This window comes from Vitis vinifera, chromosome 6 (assembly GCF_030704535.1).
Source record: "Vitis vinifera cultivar Pinot Noir 40024 chromosome 6, ASM3070453v1".
Classification (NCBI taxonomy): domain Eukaryota; kingdom Viridiplantae; phylum Streptophyta; class Magnoliopsida; order Vitales; family Vitaceae; genus Vitis; species Vitis vinifera.
Genome location: NC_081810.1, coordinates 23,915,801 through 23,937,779, shown reverse-complemented (window position 1 = coordinate 23,937,779; position 21,979 = coordinate 23,915,801). Strand labels below are relative to the sequence as shown.

At 35.6% G+C, this 21,979-nt stretch overlaps 3 protein-coding genes across 4 annotated transcripts in view; 1 reads left to right on the top strand and 2 right to left on the bottom strand.

The window, feature by feature from the left end:
- The window catches only part of LOC100267267 (uncharacterized), a 28,830-nt gene extending 26,849 nt beyond the window's left edge, over positions 1-1,981 (top strand). The window contains exons 13-14 of the mRNA XM_002273224.5: positions 1,267-1,356; positions 1,518-1,981. Coding sequence (XP_002273260.1) covers positions 1,267-1,356; positions 1,518-1,580 — 153 coding nt within the window. The 3' untranslated portion in view covers positions 1,581-1,981. The remainder of the gene's footprint in view (positions 1-1,266; positions 1,357-1,517) is intronic.
- Positions 1,982-3,320: 1,339 nt separating this feature from the next.
- On the bottom strand, positions 3,321-7,408 carry LOC100854881 (small RNA-binding protein 11, chloroplastic). Its single transcript, XM_003632241.4, has 4 exons — positions 7,183-7,408; positions 4,326-4,394; positions 3,670-3,776; positions 3,321-3,577 (listed from the first exon to the last, which is right to left on the bottom strand). Exons 1-4 carry the CDS (start codon positions 7,301-7,303, stop codon positions 3,536-3,538), a joined length of 339 nt encoding a protein of 112 aa, XP_003632289.2. The 5' UTR covers positions 7,304-7,408; the 3' UTR covers positions 3,321-3,535.
- A 1,739-nt stretch (positions 7,409-9,147) lies between these two features.
- Positions 9,148-21,979, bottom strand: part of LOC100262105 (mRNA-decapping enzyme-like protein) — a 34,963-nt gene continuing 22,131 nt past the window's right edge. Inside the window, exons 5-8 of one of the 2 annotated variants that reach the window (XM_002273389.4) lie at positions 18,386-18,442; positions 14,789-14,915; positions 11,232-11,705; positions 9,148-9,665 (exon numbers count right to left, since the gene is read on the bottom strand). In XM_002273389.4, the coding sequence (XP_002273425.1) occupies positions 9,609-9,665; positions 11,232-11,705; positions 14,789-14,915; positions 18,386-18,442 (715 nt within the window). In that variant the 3' untranslated portion in view covers positions 9,148-9,608. Of the gene's footprint in view, positions 10,453-11,231; positions 11,706-14,788; positions 14,916-18,385; positions 18,443-21,979 lie in introns of both variants that reach the window. The other variant, XM_059737670.1, reaches the window with a different exon arrangement.

Below are 21,979 nucleotides of genomic sequence, written 5' to 3'. Positions count from 1 at the left end.
AATAACATTAAGATCAATAGAATAATATACCTAACAATCTTGTGTTCTAACTTCTCAATAATGAACAGCATATTTTTTTTTTGATAAGCAATAATGAACAGCATATTTATAAATATGAACGAAATAATTTTCTTGGTTTTGGTTTCCATGGAAACAAATGGAGCTGAAGTGCATCATAATCATCTCTTTTTCTCCCCCTCACGCATGTGCGCACACACAAACTAATTTCATGCGAGCTCATTCTGTTTTAATTTGATTCTACCAAATTACGTCTATATTTGCTTACTTGAAGAAAACTTGAACAAAATGATTTTTCTGAGGATTAACATATTCGGTTTCTCAGGCCCACTAGGGGAGAGAGAATCACTGATGATTAGGCAAGTGTTGGAAAATGTCCTTTGTGCATGTGGTTGCGGACCTGCGGTTGGGTGGATGTATCTGAGTGATGGTTTATAGTTGCAAGTGGTTGGCAATTTTTTGTCAGTGGCCAAATTTTTGTTCAAATTGAAGATTTTCTCTGAACTAGGAACAACTCTCTTTCCTTAATTATTCAACCAAGTTTGATGAGAATTTACAGATTAGTTGCTCAAATTCTTTGTTAAGTTAGTAAACTTATTTAAAAGATCTAACTTAGTTGAAGCTTACATTCTGTGATTTTACATCACCAGGATTTGGACGGCTGATGAAATCTGATGTTGGCCTACTAATAATAGCCAGTTTCCATGTCAAATTAGTAAATACAACCAGAAAAAGACAGAGTGGAGATCAAAATTAAACTTTCTAGTAAATAACCAATGTCTAATTTTAATTTTAATTTTATACCTGAACATAGGCTAATGTCAAAATGCATTTATTCTTTCGGGCCTCCATATTTAAAATAAGTACGACTTTGAGGGGCAAAAACAACCAACTGTGGAATCATCAACTTAAAATGAGGATAGGTCTCAGAAATCCTAAGAAGCTCCAACCCTGGGGCTAGGTTTCATCATCCCTCTTTTTTTTCCTAATCATGAGAGTTGGATTCTGTTTTGTAACTGTACAAACTGAATTGTGTTGTGACAATGTTTTTTCAGTTACTTTGCATGATCCACATTCTGGATAACTTTTTTAATTTACTTCATTATAATCAATTCCGAGCAAAGTTCTACTCAGATGTATTATTTTCCTTCCTATTCATGAGAAAAACATTCAAAGCAAGTAGTAGAACATGATAATTGTATTTATTTATTGCATGAATTTTTATCAAGTCAATTGTTGTTATTGCAGGTTGCTAGTGTAACATTTGACTTATTGTTGCTCCTAGTGCTGGGATCATATTTGATAGTGCTCTTCAGCTTTCTTGTCATCACAACTAGGGTATTCTCTCTTTTCTTTCCAAAACCTAGCATATCTTTTATTTTCCCTAAATGTCTGTTTCATAATGATCATGTGTACTTTTACAAATTAGTGCCCTTGTAGACTGAATGGAATGGAAAAATAAAAGTAATCTAAACATTCTAACAATGCTATTGAAACAGGGTCTGGATGATCTCATCAGCCTATTCCGCCGACCTCCCTCTCGGAAGCTGAAAACAGCTTGATGACTGATGCAGAATAGTTTGTCAGAGCCATTTGTCTTTTAGTGCTGAAAATTCTCTCACGTAGCTTAGACTGAAAACACCATGGATGAGTTTGTTGGCGGTTTCTTGTTGTGTTGGTTAGTTCCGTGTCACAGGGAATCATTTTAGTGACTAGTTCCTGCTTCCTAGGATAATTTATTGTTAAGGATGAGAAAAATCAAAGGTGCCCAAAAAATTTTGTTTTAAGAATCAACCATTTATTCATCCGATACTGCTGCCAGCATTTTTACGGAGTGGAAAGTGAGATGAGAACGAGAGCTGTGTTTTTATGTGTCTTATGATAAGAGATAAGTGTCAAAGTTGTGGACAGACAATGGCAGAGGTTGTGGTAACATAAGTTCTGATGTTATATGTTCAATAAACTATCTCTAAAGACTGAGCCCTGGCCCTTGGGGTGGAGGCATTGGAATTTGGATGAGATAAAAGGCAAGACAAGCAGATGTGGGAGAATAGAAAGGTGATATGATTTGCTGTTTTTTATTCATGATGATAACATTAAATCCAATGCCTTGCCCTTATGAAGATGCTTTCAAATACTAGTTAATAGATTGGCTTATTGATACTAGTTAGAGCATGGAATGTGGTTCCATTTTTGGGTTCTCTGCGCAGGACCATGACTTGAAGACGTCTGGAGGACCATGGTTTCTCATCAGCCCATGATGCTCTAAACAGGCGGGGGCATTGGGCAAATGCCTTTGGCTTTTGTCACAGGCACAAAATCAGACACCAACTTTTTGCCGTCTAAGTCAGGCTACTCAAACCCGCACGAGATTGCACACAAGTACTGACCCACGAAAAACAAGAGATTTACTCACTAGGCAGCCTGTGCACGTGCTGGGCTCATGTGCCTCCTAATGCCTCACTGCCAAGGCTGTGCTTGTCCTGTGCTGCAACATGTGACCTTTGGGCGAGGCACACACCCTTAGTTCGTACATACCCTGTGTCGCCGTGCCCATGGGTTGGGCCATATGAAGGCACCGTGTCTATGCTTGTGTGTTGCTCATGCATGCTGCCAAGCCAGCATGCTTGTGCGTTGCCATGCATGCTGCCGTGCCAGCATGCTTGTGCGTTGCCATGCATGCTGCCGTGCCAGCATGCTTGTGCACTGCCCATGCTGCCTATGCGGGCCAGCAGCCTGTGCACGCTTCTGAGGTGTCCGAATCACTTGTTGCACCTTGCTTTGCTTGCGTTCATGGGGCCAAGATGTTGTCCCCGTGAAATCCCATGAGGCCTCTGTTCCGCATGCTTACTTAGAGGGGCTAACGGCCTGCTACCATGGGATTTCACTTCTTTCCATGTGCCTAACCTTGAATTGCAACTCTTCCTTCTATTTTTGGTCAATTAGATGAAACGGTTGCTGTATACAACCCAAGGAGCCCATGACTTAACTGGAAGGAGATGGGGTTCAATAGGTAATAAGATAATATTTTAGTTTGATTTATTAATATTTTGAGAAATCAGGGTTCCTTAAGTTATTTTCTTAAAAAATAAGGGTTTTTGTTTTTATTTTTATTTAAAATATTTTACCTACATAAAATTAATGACACAAGTGCTGCTTTATGTACTAGGTGATCTTATAATATAGTAATATGTCCTCCGGGAGTCGACTTCCAGTACTTTAAGTAAAAAATAAAAGTTGAAAGAAAGGGAGAATTTTTGGCAAAAGTTTGCTAATGAAAAGGACATTGAGATGCATGGGGATTGGTGAAAACTAAGAAGATTCCATGCTTTGGTGATAGAAAAAAAAAACAATGGAACCATTTCACTTCCCTAATAACATTATATACACTCAATTCTCAATTCTTGCTACCATATATTAACAGATGATATACCATATTTATATAAAAGGAATAAATAGTTTAGATCAATTGTTACTTGCTGGTTCAGGAGGCCCCCTTGCTATTGGCATACCCTCATCACATTGCATAGTCCACCAAAACCGTTCGTCCATCCACCACCTGCAAATTAATCAACCCACATTCTTACTCTTGAATTTCTCATTTCATTTTCTAGTTAAAGAGTAAAACAAACCACTCTGATGCAGCTTTACCTTCCCATTCATTTCTGTCAAGGCCTTTTCAGCTTCATCCTCTCTAGTGAAGGTCACATAGGCAAAACCTTTTGGTCTGAGCTTACGTTTGTCCATAATTATTTTAGCTGCAGAAAAGACAAACAAATGAATTAGCACTTAATGCTTAAAGGTTTTTATAACTAGGAGAAAGGATGATGTTAGTTTGAATTGAACCTATGGGAAGTGTGAAATCAAGGTTTAGTTAATCTCGGTTTTGATGATAACGAAACAAGGTTTGAAACTAATAATTATATTTTAAGTGTCATTAGACAAAATGATTTCCAAAGTAGCAATCACAAAGATAAAATCAAACCAAAGGGAAATCAATAAGAAGAAAAAGACTTTAAAGAGAATTGTTTTTCAAGACCTAACCTTTATAAGATCTCGTTGTAAGATTGTTGGTACACTAGGTTTTTCATATATTACATTATTTACTTATACACCAAAATCAACCAAGAGTTATTTTGTTTTAAATATTTAAAATTAGATAATTTCATGTTTTCAACTAAAACCTTATGTTAAATGCTTTTCAAACTTGTTTAAAAGGTTTTAAGTTGAAAAAATTTGTTGTTAAGCCAAAAACAACTCAATCGATTGAAGGATCAGCTCAACTGGTTGAGGAATTTGAGTCATACCTTCAACGACTTCACCAAATTGTGAAAATGCTTCTGCTAGAGTCTTTTCTGTGGTGGAGAAGGATATACCTACAATAAAGTTATTGGTTACATCATACCAAATCAGTCTGACATGTTGGGGAATGCCAGAGGATATCAAGTGTAAAAATGCAGGGAGTTATGACATTAAAGAATAGTGCCATAAAAAAACCATCTACTTATGTTTCCTCCTTCTAGGCCATTCCAAATTTTAAGATAGCAGATTAACTTGTGGAATCAGCAGCAAGTAAAAGTCAACATCAAAATAAGTATTTACATGGGAATTACTGCCTAAAAAATTGTAGCTGCATGAACTGTGAAAAATTTAATGAATAACAACACCATCTGGCCAAGAATTGGTTTGATAATGACCGCTAAGGAGCCACAAATTTCACAACCGTCCTCAAACACGAGGAACGAAAGCTCAGATTGAAAACCTCCCTAAATTGGTAAGCACTAAATTGTCTCTCTAGATTGTGAATTATACACTCCAGCATGAAGCACCTAACAAAAAAGGGGCACAAGCCATGTACAGAGGAAGTACATGAAAAGCTCCTTTAGCAAAAACACAGCCTTAGCTAATAACATCAAAAAAGTCCAACAAAGAGTGAGACTCTTAACCCTATAGGAGCTATAGACCACTATAGCACCAACTTGACAAATACTCATTTTTAAACACTCCCATTCCTCACTTTACACAAACACTAGAATAGGCAAAGCGAAGCAAATTTCCACATCTTTTTCACTGTTCTCTCTAAGCCCTCACATGAAAACATATATTATTCACAATGAATAAGGATGTGATTTGTTGGGTCCTCAGACCTCTTACATAAACTGCATCTTTTAACAAATGACCTCTTCTCTTCATCAACAGGTCAACAGTAAAAATATCCTCCCAATTAGCCTATAAGGCGGCCTCAAAGGTGGACCAGAGCCACACTTCCTTTATAGGAAAGAGATTTGCTCTTATAGTGTAAAAAAATTGCAATAAGACATATTATAAAACTCCTCTCCAAACCATCCTATACACTCCTGTTCCTAGCACTCTAATGGAATGAATGCACTCCATAAAATGACCCAGCATCTCTAGCTCCCAATCCTGAATGGCTCTGTGAAAACAGGAGTTCCAATGACCTTTATCACCCTCCACTGCCTTTCTGTATGCAACTCTTGCATTTTTGACCATCACAAGAGTACAAAGAGTTGGAAAAGATTCCTTTAGAGAGCACTTCTTGATCCACTATCCAGCCAAAGCTGATCCTCAACCCATTCCCCATCAAGATTGAACTCCTAACCTTACTCCTACCATCCCTTTCTAATGGCTTTCCAGATAGCCATCCCACTTTTGGATGGATTAATTAATGTTCCTTAAGCATTCTTGTTAAGATGAATTAGAGTAGAACCTATGGAACTAAACCTGTCCTTATAAGTTTGATGCCAATAATTCTTATCTGATGGAAAAAGAAGAGGAAAAGGAAGTTCAACCTCAGTTTGAAACTGGAACTCAAGTCTGCAGTACAAACTTGAAGGCTCACCTATGAATTAAAAGTGTGGTTTTAGAATTCATAAAATTGAAGGCAAATGGCATATAAAGAACCTGTTGTATGTCTTCTGGAATATGAAAAGGTCCTCATCTAAGGATGATGAGTTCATTTCCTTTTTTCCACCTACAGGCAAGATTTTAGAGGTCTAGCGGTCACTGAATTAAGATTTTATTTTTGACAGGCAAGTGTAGACTTAAACTCAAATACAATATAGAGTACAGGAAAGCTTATAATCTCCTCTTTATCCTACATCAATGCAAAAGGACCAAACCATAAGACTAGTTTATGTTGGTATTAGAAGAGATGGTAGGCTGGAAACCAAACTCAGTAGAATCAAGGACTTGATGCCACTAAGGATTTTTCTTTTTCCCCAGATTGAGGATTCAATGTCAAAGAACAAAGTATATTATTCATCTTCTAACAGATATTTATATGTTAAAGTTGCAAAGCAAAACTAAACCCATTGATCCAAATCAGGAATGAAGAAAGAGGAATATCCCTTACTGCCATCAATAGTTATCGGCATTATTCTATATATGTGAAATAGAGCTGATACCGTAAACACAATCATTGTTATCAGTCGCTTACAGCACCCTCCAAAGGCACGATTAAAGTTGGCAATAAAAATTTTTACTACTTCCAAGGTATCTTCCGGTTAGGGTGTAAGTTATATAGAAAGCGCATGCATGTGAAAGTAAAGGGCATTGCTGATGCAGATTAGATAGGCTATACTAAAAACATAATACCTTCCCTTTAGAGATCATAGCCTGTTCACGGAAATTTGATGAAAATATGATGTTACTATAATCTACGCCTAGTATCGGAGCTGAATTTGAAAAAACTTTTATGAATGAAATCCTCTTGAAAAGGATGAGATATACAGTAGAGGCCCATGGAACTTGTGCTTCAGCAATTAGAGAACCACTAGTGTCACAATTCATAATTCCTTGAGAGAAACTTTGGCTTGCTTGTTTGGAGAGGATTTCTTTTCTTGAAATCAAATCAACCAACCCTCTTTGTTGAAACCATTTCTTTATTTTCGTTCTCTCTCCACCTTCTTTTTCTCAAAACCCAAAAACCCACAATGCCCACTCAAGGGGGCTTCCTTAATTCAATTGATCTCAACCACATTCGAACTGGAAGGGGTTGACTACTGTATCACCATTCCAAGCAACTCAAAAGTATTTAAAAATTACTTCATAACAATAATATCTTATTTCCCTACAGGCTACAAATTATCTGATCAAGCAAAGGGCAAAGGGCCAAGGGTGATGAATATTTGAAAGAAAGATTACCTTTAACGAAGAGCGTAGAAGCGATTCCTCTGCAGAAGATGAGTTGTGAGGAGAGAAGGTAAGGGTTTAGGGAAGAGAATCTGAGGAAGGTATCGCTGATTCCCCTAAATGACGCCATCATGAGAGATGGACGGAGCCGTAAGACTTTTAAAAATTTGTGTAAAAGTCTGGGTTTCAAGGCCTCTCTTTCTTAAATATCCTAATCTCCTAAACCCCTAAACCCTTCAGGCCAAAATTTAACCTTTTATAATTTTATAATAAAGTAATAGGTAGAAAAAGATAAAACATGACCATTAAAATAAGTAAAAATGATCAATTTAATAATTGAAAAGAAAATTATCAAATTGGATAAAAAAAATTAAATATTACCAAATATAGTCATTCAAATCTACTTAAATATTATTTTTAATTAAAATATAATATTTTAAGGGGATAAAACTTTCAAATATGGACTTTCAAATCTCCTTAAATATTAATTTTAATCAAGAAAAATATTTATAAGAAATTAAAAAATTATCCAAATATGATATTTCAATTGCTATAAATAAAGCATATTTTACAACTTTGAAGATACAATTTGAAGAAAAATTCAAAAGACATGAGGCGAAGGGGGAGATATTCAAGAAAGATTCAATAATTTCTTTAAATTTTTAAAAGAGACTTCAATGAATCTTTATTTATTTTTTTAAATGTGATTTTCAAAGCCTCAAATTATCAAGTTGTTCAAGCCTTTGGTAAATGTTGTTTGACTCAAGTCAATGCCAAGGCCGAAGTCAAATCAAAGGTTGTTCAAAGGCTCAAGTGTCAGTCAAAACAAGATTTTAGTCGAGTTAAAACTCAAAATTAAATCAAATCAAAGATCAAATTAAACTCAGTCCATTAAAGATCAAGCTTCTTCAAGAATTTGCTTAACAACCAACCAAGAAATGAAGAAGTAGAGGATAAAATATAAATTCAACTCACATACTTCTTTAAATCAATAAAATGCAATTTGACCATGCATTTTTTTCTTCAAAGGAAAAGTTATGTATATAGTTTCCTTCATCTTTTTCTTCAAACTAAACGAAAGAGCAGAGCCCCCGGCTTGGCCATGGTACATACCTTGCCAAGACACCTAGTTACAATAAGGTGCATGCCATGGCTGTCCAATGGTTTTTTCCCCTTATTCCTTTTTATTTTTTATTTTTTTTTATTTTATATTTTTGGTTCAATCTAATGTTGATGACTTTGATATCATAAAAGTTGCACTAAGAATGAACTAATGTTCAGCACTTCTATTTTATATGCATATATATCTCATTTAGTATGAAAATAAAAAGAGGAGTAAAGAATAAATTACTTATTCCCTATTTAAAAACAAATGTTTTATACAATAAATACACTTGAAAACCCAAAATATTTTAAATCCATTTTTTTATGTTTCTAAATATATTTTAAAAATAATTTTTATATTAAGTATTTTATTTTTAATTTTTTATATTTATAATTTAAAAAATATGAAAACAACTAAAAGATAATTATCTAAAAACATCTTGCCTTGCAAAACATCTCTTTTTAATTTTTTATTTTAGAGAATAAAAAATTATTTTCAAAAATAATTATCAATCAAACAGACCATTACATTTCATGAACAAAAATTAAAAATGAAAGCTCCGAAGACATGCATGTAAAGATGATAGTTTTATTTAATAAATACCATACTTAAAATGCTGTTTCGATATGCAATAAAAAATCATTGACACCTTAAAAAACAAGCGTTTCTTAAGCTTGAAGGATGTTTTGATAGTAACAGCCACAACATGATCTGTGGAGGATTTAGCCTTTTATTCCCATGACAGCAAGGAAAGAACAAAAACCCATTGCCCATCACCACATTTGAAGGAGAGAGAAAAGTGAGAGGGGAGCATTAGGCAAACCCCATTCCCAGAAGATGACCAAATTTTCAGACACTTGTAAGAATCATCATGCAAAAAAGAATTTAAACTTATATTGATGAACAAAAAAACAACAGATTAATGGGTGCAGATAAGTATGATTTACGTACTCCACAAATACTCGATGCCCATAGAGCCACAAGACTTTTTGTTAACTTTGTGGTTCAACACAAATAACCTTTCCACCAATGAATATAAGCTTGGGGCAACCTTCAAATGCAGTAGTCGTTGATCATCAACTTCACCAAACGATCAAAAGCCAGAATGATCTTACATATATATATATATATATATATATATATATTAGAAATGAGTTTCAGTGATGTCAAAGCCACCGGATGGAGTGTGATTGCTGTACAAAATGGTCTTACATGCGCTTAGAGCGAGTAAAAAACTACACAATAGAAGAAACTCCAGCAAGGAAACTATATGCCTCTTCCAATTTATCACAATTGTGGATTCCAGCAAATAGGAGATGCCTCTTCCAACTGATCACGAGTGGTGTGCATTCAGCAATGCTCGATGGACCATATCAATAAATTGATTGTCCTATCACAACCCAACAGCTCATCAGGAAGGAAGGATAAAAAGATATGCAACATCACAGTAAGGCACAACTACAAGCAGACTAGTAGAAAGAAAAGCTACAAAAGCTGCGAGTAACAAGTATGACTTGATGTAATTCCATATCAACAATGAAACCTACGACTGAAGGGAAACAAGTTGCAGTTTTTCTGTAGATTGTTTGAGTGAGGTTGTCCTACTGCCTAGAGCAGAAATCTATGGATCATGAGATAAAGACCAGTAGCCTGGGATATTTAACTTCAGAAACAATGTGAGGAAGAGAGTTCCTAGGTCAAATTTCAGTACATTGAACAATCTTAAACTATCATTTCACAGAAGAACTTAACAAGACCAAATAACTATGAAACTTGAACACAGAAAATCCCATTCAGAGCATCCAGACTAATGGCTAATGACCAAAACGACATGCTACAGTACTTAGCTTTGGAAAATTATGTCAATCCACCTTCAAATTGTATTCCTATTTTTCTTAAATGCTAGGACTTGGTGTGCCTATCCCCTCCATGCAATTTTATTCATGAAAAGACTAGTTCATGAAAAATAAACAGCCACCTACCTTCCTCAGAATTTGTTACCGATCAAACAATAAATACATTTGTAGTCTTCCATAGTTGGAGTAGAGATATTATGAATATGTAGGCCTTTCCTTATTAACACCCCATTTGATTTCAATTGTGGTCTAATATCTTCCAATGAAAATTCTAATTCTTTGACCTTTCTCAATACCACCAAGTTCAAGGAACAACAGCAGCTATTTGAACAAGAAAATATAAGCATATCAGCTATGAATTTAAATGTGACTACATCAGCATCATCATTAGCAGCAGTAGTATTTGATAAGAAATAACCATTTCATTATGTAAAGAAATAAAAGGTACAAAAGGACGAAAGACCCATTTGGAAGTGATTATGGCTAAAATGCTTTTAACCTGTAGCACTTTTATACTGGCACCTCTATTGGAAATGCTTTTGTGAAACTTAGCTTATGTTTTGATATAAATTGAAAAATAGTTTTGATGGTGTTTCTGATAATGTGTAATACTATAAAAAAAAGCAGTAATTTTTGGAAGAAGCAACTACCAAGGGCTAGTTCAAGAATCACTTAAAAAGTAATTCTCCAGACTTTTAAAAGTGATTTTTAAAATTTTTCTAAACACCTAATTTTTGTAAAGAAAACACTTCTAACCATTAAAAAACACTTCTAACTCTTCCCTAATCACTCCCTTATAAACTTGAACTATCCTTCAAGGAAAAAACAAGGAAATGATAATTACCAAGAAAACAGTTTCAGAACACCCATAAGAGTATGAACTAATTATTACTATTAGTACTAGTAGTAATATTAGTTTTATTTGATAGGAGATTAAATTATAAAAAGAAATAAAGGACACAAAGGATGAACCATCCTTTCAAGGAAAAACAGGAAATGGATTACAAAGAAAACAGGTTCAGCACACCCTATAGATATGAACCTGAAAATTTTCAGTGCTAGCTACTTCAAAAATGTTCAAAATTGGAAAAAATAATTACCTGAACAAGCATCAGAAGTGCTTCACGGACTTTGTCTCTAGTGATAACTGGTCCATAATTTGGGGCTGGCATAGAAGTAGGTGTAAGGGATGGTGGGGGAGTGGGTGGTGGGAATGGTTGAAGCATCGGAGCACCATATGGCCGTTGTAAGGTTACAGGTGGATGGAGGGGGGGAGCAGTAGGCATGGCAGAAGAGAGAGGTGGCATCATCAGTGGGGAAGAGGATGGAGGACCAAAAAATGAAGAAGGCTTTACAAGATTAGTGGTTCGGTTGCTTGTGCTGATGGGTTGAGAGGTATCAAGGAGGGGAATCAAAGAAGTAGATGTTGATTGAGGAGGAGAAGCAAGCTGCAAGGTCGGAACAGTGCCAGGAATAGCATTGGGTGGACAAGAAGGTAGGGGGGGTGTTGCAGAAGACTGGTAAGGCTGTCCAGTAACTGCAACACTTGAAGCATTGCCAATTGTTACAGCCTCCTGCAAATATTAGTTTAAGAGGTTAATGCAGGATCAGATAGAGTGGGTTACAAAAGTTACCCTCCAAAATGTAGAAAATTGGAAGTTCATAGAATCTAACTAAAGTATTCAGATGCAAAATATGGTTGTATGTGAATGGTATGCCAACCATTTTGTTTAAACAAGAAAGTGAAAAAGAAGAAAGGAAAAATAGCAGTTATTTGAAGACAAACTGGAAAAAGAACAAGCTACTATTTCAGTTATAAAGACAGAAATATGTTAAAACTTCGAATCTTTGACTAAGCTTTTTTTTATTTATTTTATCTTACCTTCCATTTGTGCCAAATCAATGCTTGACATCCGAGTATGACACAAGCTCCCATCAATACACACTAATTTAATCTTTGCAGTTACGATTATGATGGCATTACACCCCTTGACCCATATTACATAATGATGGACTGGCTGGGTTAAGTACCCAGTCAGAAGTATAAGCAAGATAGCAGAATAGCCCTTTGAAGGATTGTTTCAGTAGACATTCAAGGAAACGAGTGACAAAACAGAAAGGTTCAAATACTTAGAAAGGCAAAGAAAACTAGAAAAAGACCACCACAAATATTACCATAAATAAGAAGAAAGGAGCTGAATACACCGTTTAAACATTCTCAGAACCCCATCACAAAGAAAACATCTTTAATATCAGAATTCTAGAGTTTAACAGCAAACATGACATTTGTAACGACCAGGTGCTCTTTGTAGATGCCAACTCATGATTTCGTATAACATATCCACTCAATCAACCCTCATCCAGCCTAAATCCAGTAAGAAAATCACCTCCTAAACCTTCAGGGGATCAAAAGCAACAAATAAAACTGAGCTGGGGAGGATGAGTTAATGTCATAGACCAATCAAAATCAAAATCCTACAGAATTTGCAATATAAAATGTAAACTATGATTCTCACTGACATGTGGTTCAAGGAGCGAAGTTTGCCCTGCAAAGTGGTTCGGCAATTCTAACAATAATAGCTTTTGACAGAAGGCCATATAAACACAGGAAGTACCTTAATGGAAGGAGTTCAACATATATCTGTGACACTGATTTCTGACCTTGAATACACAAATCCTAGAGCACTTGAGCAATGGCCTTCCAAGGGCAATGATGCTACCACCTAACTAAAATGTTTGCATTCCAACTATTTGGATGTGTTCCATAGATGCTCAAGATAACCTTGTACCATGGAGTGGTACTCTCCCTAAGAAACCTCCATAGCCACTTCCCCTAAGAGGGCCCTATTCCTCAAGGAAATGCTCCTAAACCACATCCCTCCTTCCACCTTTTGTTTGCACACTTGGATCCAACTAATAAGACGATCTCTCTTTCCCTCGCCATACCCCAACCGAAGGAAATTCCTTTGCATTTTCTCAAATTTTGTCACCGTTGAGGATGGAATCTTGTACATTGAGAGGAAGTAACTAGGAATCTGAGGAAACAAGACTAAATTAGAGTTATTCTTCTGCCTAAGGATAAAAATGTCTAGATTGATCTTAGGTCCTTAAACGTGCCTAAAAATCAGTAGGATAAGCTTACCGCTCAAGCATTTGCAAAGAAGAGAGTGTCATCTGCAAACTGCAAATGAGTCACCCTAATTCTGTTTCTCCCCACTAGGAAGCCTTCTAGGATACCTCTTTCCTCTACTCTTAACAACATCATGTTTAAAACGTTTGCTACAATGGTGAAAAGGAAGGGGGAAAGAGGATCTCCTTGCCTTAATCCTCTTGTTGACACCTCTAACTTTGGAAGGACTATAAATTGGGCTCAGTGGGAACTTGAGCTCATGTTTAGCTCAGTTAAGCCACTTTGTGTTCGATGAGCACAACGGTTGAGGAGGTGCATGTGGAGTGAAACCTATCCTGCTAGGGTGACTTGAATTTAATTTTGATGGATGCTCAACAGTAAACTCATATACACTAGCATTGTGTTCCAAGATCATGGGAGGTGATCAGGACCTCACCAAGCCTACTGGGAAGGATATGATTATAGAACCAAAGTTGTTAGCATAGCTGGAGGGTTTGATTTTACCATGGGTTTTACCAATTTTCCTAGTGGAAGGTGATTCGGCTATAGTGATTTCTTGGGTCTCAAAGAAGAAGCGAAGGCCATGGAAGAGGGACATTTAGTTCTATATAATCTTTGACCTCTCTCAAGTTGCAGTCCATGCCTACATAGATCCCTTCTTTGATCAATCAAACAGCACCAGTAAGTAGGCAAAGCACGGTGCATCACTACTAGAGGTTTTTGTGGGGGAGTACGTGCCTCCCTGAATCTTTTATATTTGGACATGGTTAAGCTTTTAATTGTATTTTGGCCTTTACCCTCTTTAAATGCATTTATGTTCCATGCTTGTTAGTTCTTTTTCTTTCTGCAGTGTTTTTTCCCCCTTCTATTTTCTCAAACTATTGATGCATCACTTCAAATTTTAAGCTGCTTCTTCTATGCCTCCAGGAGCCTTGTGCATTTGAATACGTAGTTGAATTTTTACCACATTTAAGTTAATGCTTTCTTCTTTTGACAGTCCATATTGTAAGCTTCTTAAAAGATTTTTCATATGTTCCACTGTTCCACATAAGCTGGAAATCACTGCTTCACTAGACCCTAGTGAAAGGGTAAACAATATAACTCTAGCCTTGATATTAAAATTGATTACATCAAAGAAGTTATTCAAAACTGTTTACAAGAAAGTGCCTTGAACATCCTAGAAGATGTACAAAATACATTCCACTGAAGAGGATTTTCATAACAGAATAATAGGAAAATGGTACTTCACTTTATTGATCTGGGTTCTCTATTATCTTAAGAAACAAACTCTTAAACATAGGAATATAGGGAGTACCATAAAATCTTAAACAAGAAAGTTTTTGCCCATCAAAGGGAAAAAGAAAAACCCACTAAGACTAGGATTTTCTGTCTTTTAGAAAAGGAACTAAAATTTTCTGAATGATAAGATGGATGCATGTTAAAAATGTCAACAATATCAGATTGGATCAAAATAAAATACCATGAAAAAGCTATAAATCCAAGTTCATTCCCAGGAAGCAAACATACACTGAAGAAGTTCACAAATGAAGGATCATCAGGAACATCTGCAACATTTGAGGAGGTTGATGATGAGGGCTCTAGAGGACCATCCATCACTGCCATAGTTGGAACTGCTTCCAATTCCTCAAACTCGCTGCAGTAAAACATAATTAGTGATAATTTTTGTGAAATGCATTTTTCAATAATAATAATATTAATTTCCTGAAATGTAACACCAACCAAATATTCAAAATATTTGCACTCGTAAGTGATGAACAAGTGCTACTTTGGAGTGAAAGAACTGAAGAAAAAACCAAAGGGATAAACATCATCAGTGGATGATGAATGGAATCATGGAATGTCCAATGTTAGTTATAAGGATATCAGTAGCACAAGTGCATGCTATTAGATCTACAATTCAGAAAACGAATACTAACAAGAACTCCTGCACATAATAACTACATGGAAACCAATAATTTTTGACAAATAAATAAGATATAATAAAATAAGTGACAAAAAGGGTACAATTCAAGTACATGGGATGAATAAGTGCCAAAAAAGGTACAATTCAAGTACATGGGATGTATGCAAGCATCACTTAAAATAAAAAGAAAAATGTCTCACACCTTGAGAACCATCGGAAATCTCAATATAATCTACAAAGGAGAGCTTTTCATCACCTGCTGCCCTATTGATCAACTCAAAGAATGCAGAAAAACAATTTTCAGCTGTAACTGGGACCAGTCCAAACCATAAAAATTCTTCTATTGCATTACTTGCAAATACACACCAAAACAAGCAAGTGAGCAGTACTTGAACAGTTTCCTCTTCCCCTTTGTAACAATACTTTTCTTCCAACTACTTAATATATCCATTATTGACTCACAAAACACCACTCGAATACTAAAAAATGAAAGGAACAAAGATAATAATTTCCTTGCTATTCCACAATGGATAAGTAAACCGTTTACTGATTCTTCTTACTGTTTACACAAATAACACATTGGTTAATACTCTTTTCTTTCACTTAAGTTCATCCCAAGTAAAAATCTTCATACAAATTGCTTCCCAAACAAATAAACCAACTTTGGGAGGAACGAGTGATCCCAAATGCTTCCAAGTGGAAAGAGATTCTATAATCCGAGCTAGGAGCCTTATACTATGAGTTCACAAAGAATCTTCCATTGTTAGCATATTTACGTACTATATCATCTACCCAGCCTACTTGCACAGCCACATTCTAAGCACAAGAAGTTTCCAACATTTCTAATTCTCATTCATGAAACAGAAAAACCTTATGATGCAGAAAAAACACTCAGATTTGCTATCTGCGCTTAAATATTTTCCTATCTCTCCCCCAATCTGCAAAAACACAGATTTTTGTCTTTTTATTTAATTGTTGGAATGTTGTTGGAAAGCACAGATTTCCTAGACCCTGATAATATTTTCCTATCTCTGTCCCCAATCTGGTTCCCTTCAATATCAGGAATTAAAGAAAATATCAAGCAAAAACTGCATTCCATAGCAAAAGTTCTATTATATTTGCAAATTGTTGTCTTCCACACCAAGGACAAGAACATGTTTTAGACAAATAATTAGATCATGCAACTCAAAGAATTTTCAGTGCAAAAAATCGAAAGAAAACTCTCATATTATATCTTTCTCTGAATCATCAGATCACAGATTATTGCTGCATAAGAGTTGAGAGAAACAGCATGTAAAAGATGCTCTTAACAGTTTCACTTATTCCTTGCAGCTCTAAGAATTTCAGAGCAAAAGGTAGGAAGAAAATACCCATATTATATCATGGACTCATCTCACCAAGTCAGAAATTAACGCTGCATATTGCAGGGATCTATATCTATATCTACCTATCTAATTGTGTATCCATCTATCTAGAATTCACTCTTATTTTTTTCTTTAGTTAGTTTTCTGTCTTCTTCTCCAGAGAACTTCATTTTATTTATATCCACATCTCTATCTATCTATATATCTACCCATCTACCTATCTATCCATTCTTCTTCTTATTTCTTTAGTTAGTTTTCCTTGCTTTTCTCCAAGAATTTCTCGTCTTTATTTATTTATCTATTTACCCAAATATCCATCCATCTACATTTCTCTCTTCTTTTTCTTTGTTCATTAGTTAGTTTTCTTTACTTTTCTCCAGAGAACTTCACTTCATCTACATCTTTTTAGCGATCTACATATCTTCTTCTTTCTTTAGTTTGTCTAGATCTATATCTCTATCCATCTATCTCATCTACCTACCTACCCATCCATCTATCTTCTTTCTTTAGTTAGTTTTCTATACTTCTCTCCAAATAAAACTTGACTAATTGCTTTGTAATATCAAGGGCTACCATGAGTGGCTAAACCAATTTTCACTCAGCGGCAGAGCAAATTCACCAGTTCAGGCAATTTTATGTAACTCAGTACTTTCTCTAGTTGATACTCCCTAGTGCAAAGGTAGATTTGATCTATAGTCAGAAGATTGGGCTGCACCATCATCAGGATTGTAAAGGAATCGGGTGTAAATAAATAAATAAGTAAATAAATATATATATATATATATATATAGAGAGAGAGAGAGAGAGAGAGAGAGAGAGAGAGAGAGAGATTCAGCACAAAATTGGAAGGTCTTGATCCTCTTGTTCTAGGAGGAAAAGTTTTTCATCACATTGCAGCATGTACATTGGGAATATTAGTAGGCCTATTCCATCTTACTGACCTGCTGCCCAAAGTCTATGCGACATTTTTTCTGATATTTTTCCTTCTATTTGCTTTTTGTGATAGGGAACCAAATAAATCTTGATTTAATCACTGTCTTTTCCTCCCTGTTAATATACTTGCATGTTGCCTACAAGAAAAAAAAAAAAAAAGAACACGCCCCCTTTTCCTTAACTCCTACGCTTTCTTTATCTTGAAGAGAAGTCCCAAATAAGCATAAATAGATGCAAACCAAAGTTGCAGATGCCTTAGGTAATGATTGAGATTGCTTCAATTCAGACAAGAGACAACACAAGCTCCACAAGGAAGTTCAGGAATGACATGCATACTAAGCCTGACATGTGTCCAAGACTGTTATAAATAGGACATATTAGAATCCTCAATTTATACAAAACTCACCCATAGAGACCTGAAAAATCATATCACTAGTTCTAAAAGCATAAGAAATTCACATGGAAAATTAAGTGAGAAATCTGCTTCTTGAATGGAAAATTAAGGGCCTAGGGAAGAAAAGGAGTGTAGTTTGGAGAATGGCATCTATTTGTCTGTTTTGGTGTATTTGGGGAGAGCGTAATCGAAGAATGTTCCAAGAGGAAGAGATGTCAGATACGAGTTTGAGGAACCTCTTTCTACGGTCTCTTCTTGAGTGGTCTCAACAGATTATGGACTTGGACTATCTCTCTTTTCTGAATTTGTTGGGTGATTGGAGTGTTGGTTATCTTTGTCCTTTCTAGGTTTTTTCCCTCCTTTGTTGCCTTGGGTTGGGATTTCTTTGCATACTGCCTGTGTACATAGGGAGCGCCTCCTGTTTTGGCGTGTTTAAATTTAATTTTGTCTTTTTGCCTATCAAAAAAAAGAAATTCACATGTGTAATCCTGACATATGTCCCAAAGTACCTTTTTGTTGAAGACACCTTTGTCTTTGGAGGCACCTTGGAGTATGCATTCAGTATCCTGGACATGAAGAATAGAATCATGTGTGTAAGAAAGTTGCACCACAGTCAAATACCAAAAATTTCAAAGACAGATTTCTAGCAATTTACAAGTTGGTATTAAATGTATAAAAAACAAGAGAACGCACATAACAACATTATCAACAAACCTTATTCCTAAGGAAATGAACCATTAATAAAACTAAATGAAAAGTGACTTCTTATGTTTAAGATACCGTTTTAAACATATAAAAAGACAAATGGCAGCCCAATCATTATCACCATTGCCAAAAAAGACTCTTTATCACCTCTGGTTAAGGATGAAAAGAGGGATCTGATAAAACAAATGCCATTGTTGGATTCATTCCATCTCAATTTGTCCTCCTTTTAACTGAGAATTATTGCAATTTCCATAAGAGAAACTTCACTTCCTTAAGCTCTCAATCCTCATACCATAAGTCTTTCTAGAATTTAACCTTTCTCCCATTCCCAACTAAAATGCAAAACCTGACTTGTATGCCCTCTCACTCATTTCAGATAGTTTTCCACACCCCACTCCATAACCTCCTCTCACACCCCTCAAGCACCAACCCCATTCCTCCTCTCCAAACTTCCCAATTATGATTGGTTTCCAGATAAATGATCAATAGTAAATCTCTAATTCAACTTACCAAGCAAAACCTTGTTTATATTGAAGGATTGTGAATGTCAAGACCATTTTCATTCTTTCCCTAGAAGACTATGGTTCAATTAACCAAATAAGGTCTTTTCTCTAGAACACCACCTCCCCACAAAAAGTCTCTCTGGATCTTTGGCGTCTTAAATTGACCTTTCTCGAAATGACAAACAAGGACATGAAATGAATCAAAAGACTTCATAAAGTGCTTTTGATCAAGGCAAGTCTCCCTCCCTTAGAAAGGTATTATCTCTTCCACATTGTTAACCTCTTTCTAGATCTTTCCTTCACATCCCACACCTTGAAAGATTTGTGAGACTCTCAAAGGGAGACCCAAGTAGCTAGAGAGCAACTTACCAATTCTACAATCTAATACCGAGGCCAAGTCCTCCACATTAGCAACTCCCCTAACAGGGCTTACCTCACTTTTATTCAAATTCATTTTTAAACTTCATATCACCCCAAACCACAAAAAAACTCAAATTAAAATATGTTAGTTGATCATGATTGGCATCACCAAGAATCATAGCGTCATCGCCAAACATAAGGGTAAAGGGTATCATCCTACCTCAAACCCTTAGAGCTGTGAAGAAACGAGAAGGGATTCCATTTACAAGGACAAAAAAGCTTGTTGAGGAAATGCACCATTTTATCCAACTAGTCCAATTTTGGCCAAACCCTATTTGAGTCAAGATCGTAACTAAGAAGTCTCAATTAATGTAATCATATTCCTTCCCAATGTCTATCTTTAAAATAAGCCCCGAATTGTTGCTCTTTAAACTTGAGTCAAATGGTTCATTGGCAAAGAGAATTACATGTAGGATCTGTCTACCTTCTATAAAAGCGTGTTGATAACGGAAAAACCACCTTTTTTTTTTTTTTTTGGATCAGAAACGAAGAAAATTATATTAAAAGAAGAAAAGATACAAGAGAAAGAGAAGAAAACAAGAGAAGGATGAGAGGTCCTTCCCACAAAAACAAAAACTGAGCAAAAGAGAAAACACCCAACTTTATAAAACTAAAAACAAAGAAACTCTCAAACTTTTTGAAGCGCAAACCATAGTCCACCACTTTTCCATAACATTTTTTAGTCTGTTCATCAACACTTTAGCTAAGAGCTTCTACAATCCCCCTACAAGACTAATGGGTCTGAAGTCTTTCAAATCCAATGCTCTAAGAACCAAACTAAATCGGACCCTCAAACCATGGTTTGGCTCACATACTGAACTAGACTATGGGTTGAATCGGTATCAAACTGAACAATCCAACGGTTCATCTACCAAATTGGGTGGGCGTCGACCGATTTTGGAAGAATCAATTTCTTGAATTCCCGATATAAATTTTAAACTAAATATTTATCCATATCAATTTTCACTAATAAATATAAAAAAAAAAACTTTAAATTTTATTTTTATCGTTTTAAACTATATATGTGTTATTCAAGAAGATTAAAAATATTAATGATCAAATAAATTTACATTTTAGTCCTATCATGAGTTAATTTGTTAGTGTTAAGAATTTAAAAATGAAATATGCTGAAGTTTTTAAATTGTTTATATGTTTTTTGTCATTTTATAATTATTTTTTATTTTAATAATATATAAATTATATATTTATAACAACACAGTTCGATCATGGTTCAACCACTAGTCCTACTATTGAATCTAAATCGGTAACTTTTTTGTTCAATGATTGGTCTGATTTTAAAAACATTATTCAAATTTTTTGCACCAACGTTTTTTAGGATCAACACCAAGAAAGCGGTGTTTAAACTTCTACAAAAAGTGCCTAGTGAAGAACTCTCCCAACAGATCAATGACACCAGGCTTAACGATGTCCCAACACTACTGCAATTTGACCTAGGAGACTTGTCCCCACTTAGACTAAAGAGAGCCACAAAAAACTCCTCCAAAAACTTCTCTTTTAATCTCTTGGAACTATCGTTCCCAAAAACCTCAAAACTTAATCCCTTGATACTTGGTCTCCAATCATCCATCTCAAAGAGTGGAAAGCTCTACACACCCCATGCTTAATCTTGTCGTCCTCAAATAAACTTGTGGCATTAACTCTCACGTTGGTCAACAAGTTTCTCCTGCTGCACACATTGGCCATTTTGTGGCAAAACCTGGTGTTCTTATCTCCACCCTTAGCTAAATTTCTCACCAAATTTCTCTAGATTTCTGTCTCTATAAAGTTCTTCTGTTGAAGCCAACTTTTTGCTCCTCCAAAGCCACCCTTCTAGCCTTTACCTCCTCAACTAAAAATGGAGAGACTCTCTCCTAAGAAATCTAAAATCCGATCTGAGAGAGAACCTCCACCTTCCTAACCATAACATTCATTGGAAGACAATGACTACCAAACCCAAGAAATGGTCCTCCCACTCTCTGAAACTAAGAAATAGTCTAACCTCAAGCCCAACTAAGACATCAGGCCTTCACTTTAAGTTAATGGACCTCCAATCAGAGGAAGATCCCTTAACCTCAAATCCTCTATGATATTTGAGAAGCATCTCATTTATGAGGATAACCATGAGCAATTCCTCCTTTCACCTAAGAATTTGACTTAATTAAAATCATTACCTATATACCATGCCCACACCCTTCAATAATACCTAGTTCTTCCTAGACACCTCTTCTCCCCTCTCAAAATTGGCCCATACACCTTAATGAACATTCAAACAAAACCAACTCACAATTTTTGAATCCACATTCCATATACAACTCCTCTAAAACCTTGTTATCCTAGAAAACCAAAATGTCACTATACACACCTCTAGCTTCCACTCATGTTTCAAAGTCGTAGTATCAGTCATTGACTCGAAGGATTTCAAGGCACATTAATCTCGGCATCTTAGCCCAATATCAGGTAGTATGCAAAATAGGC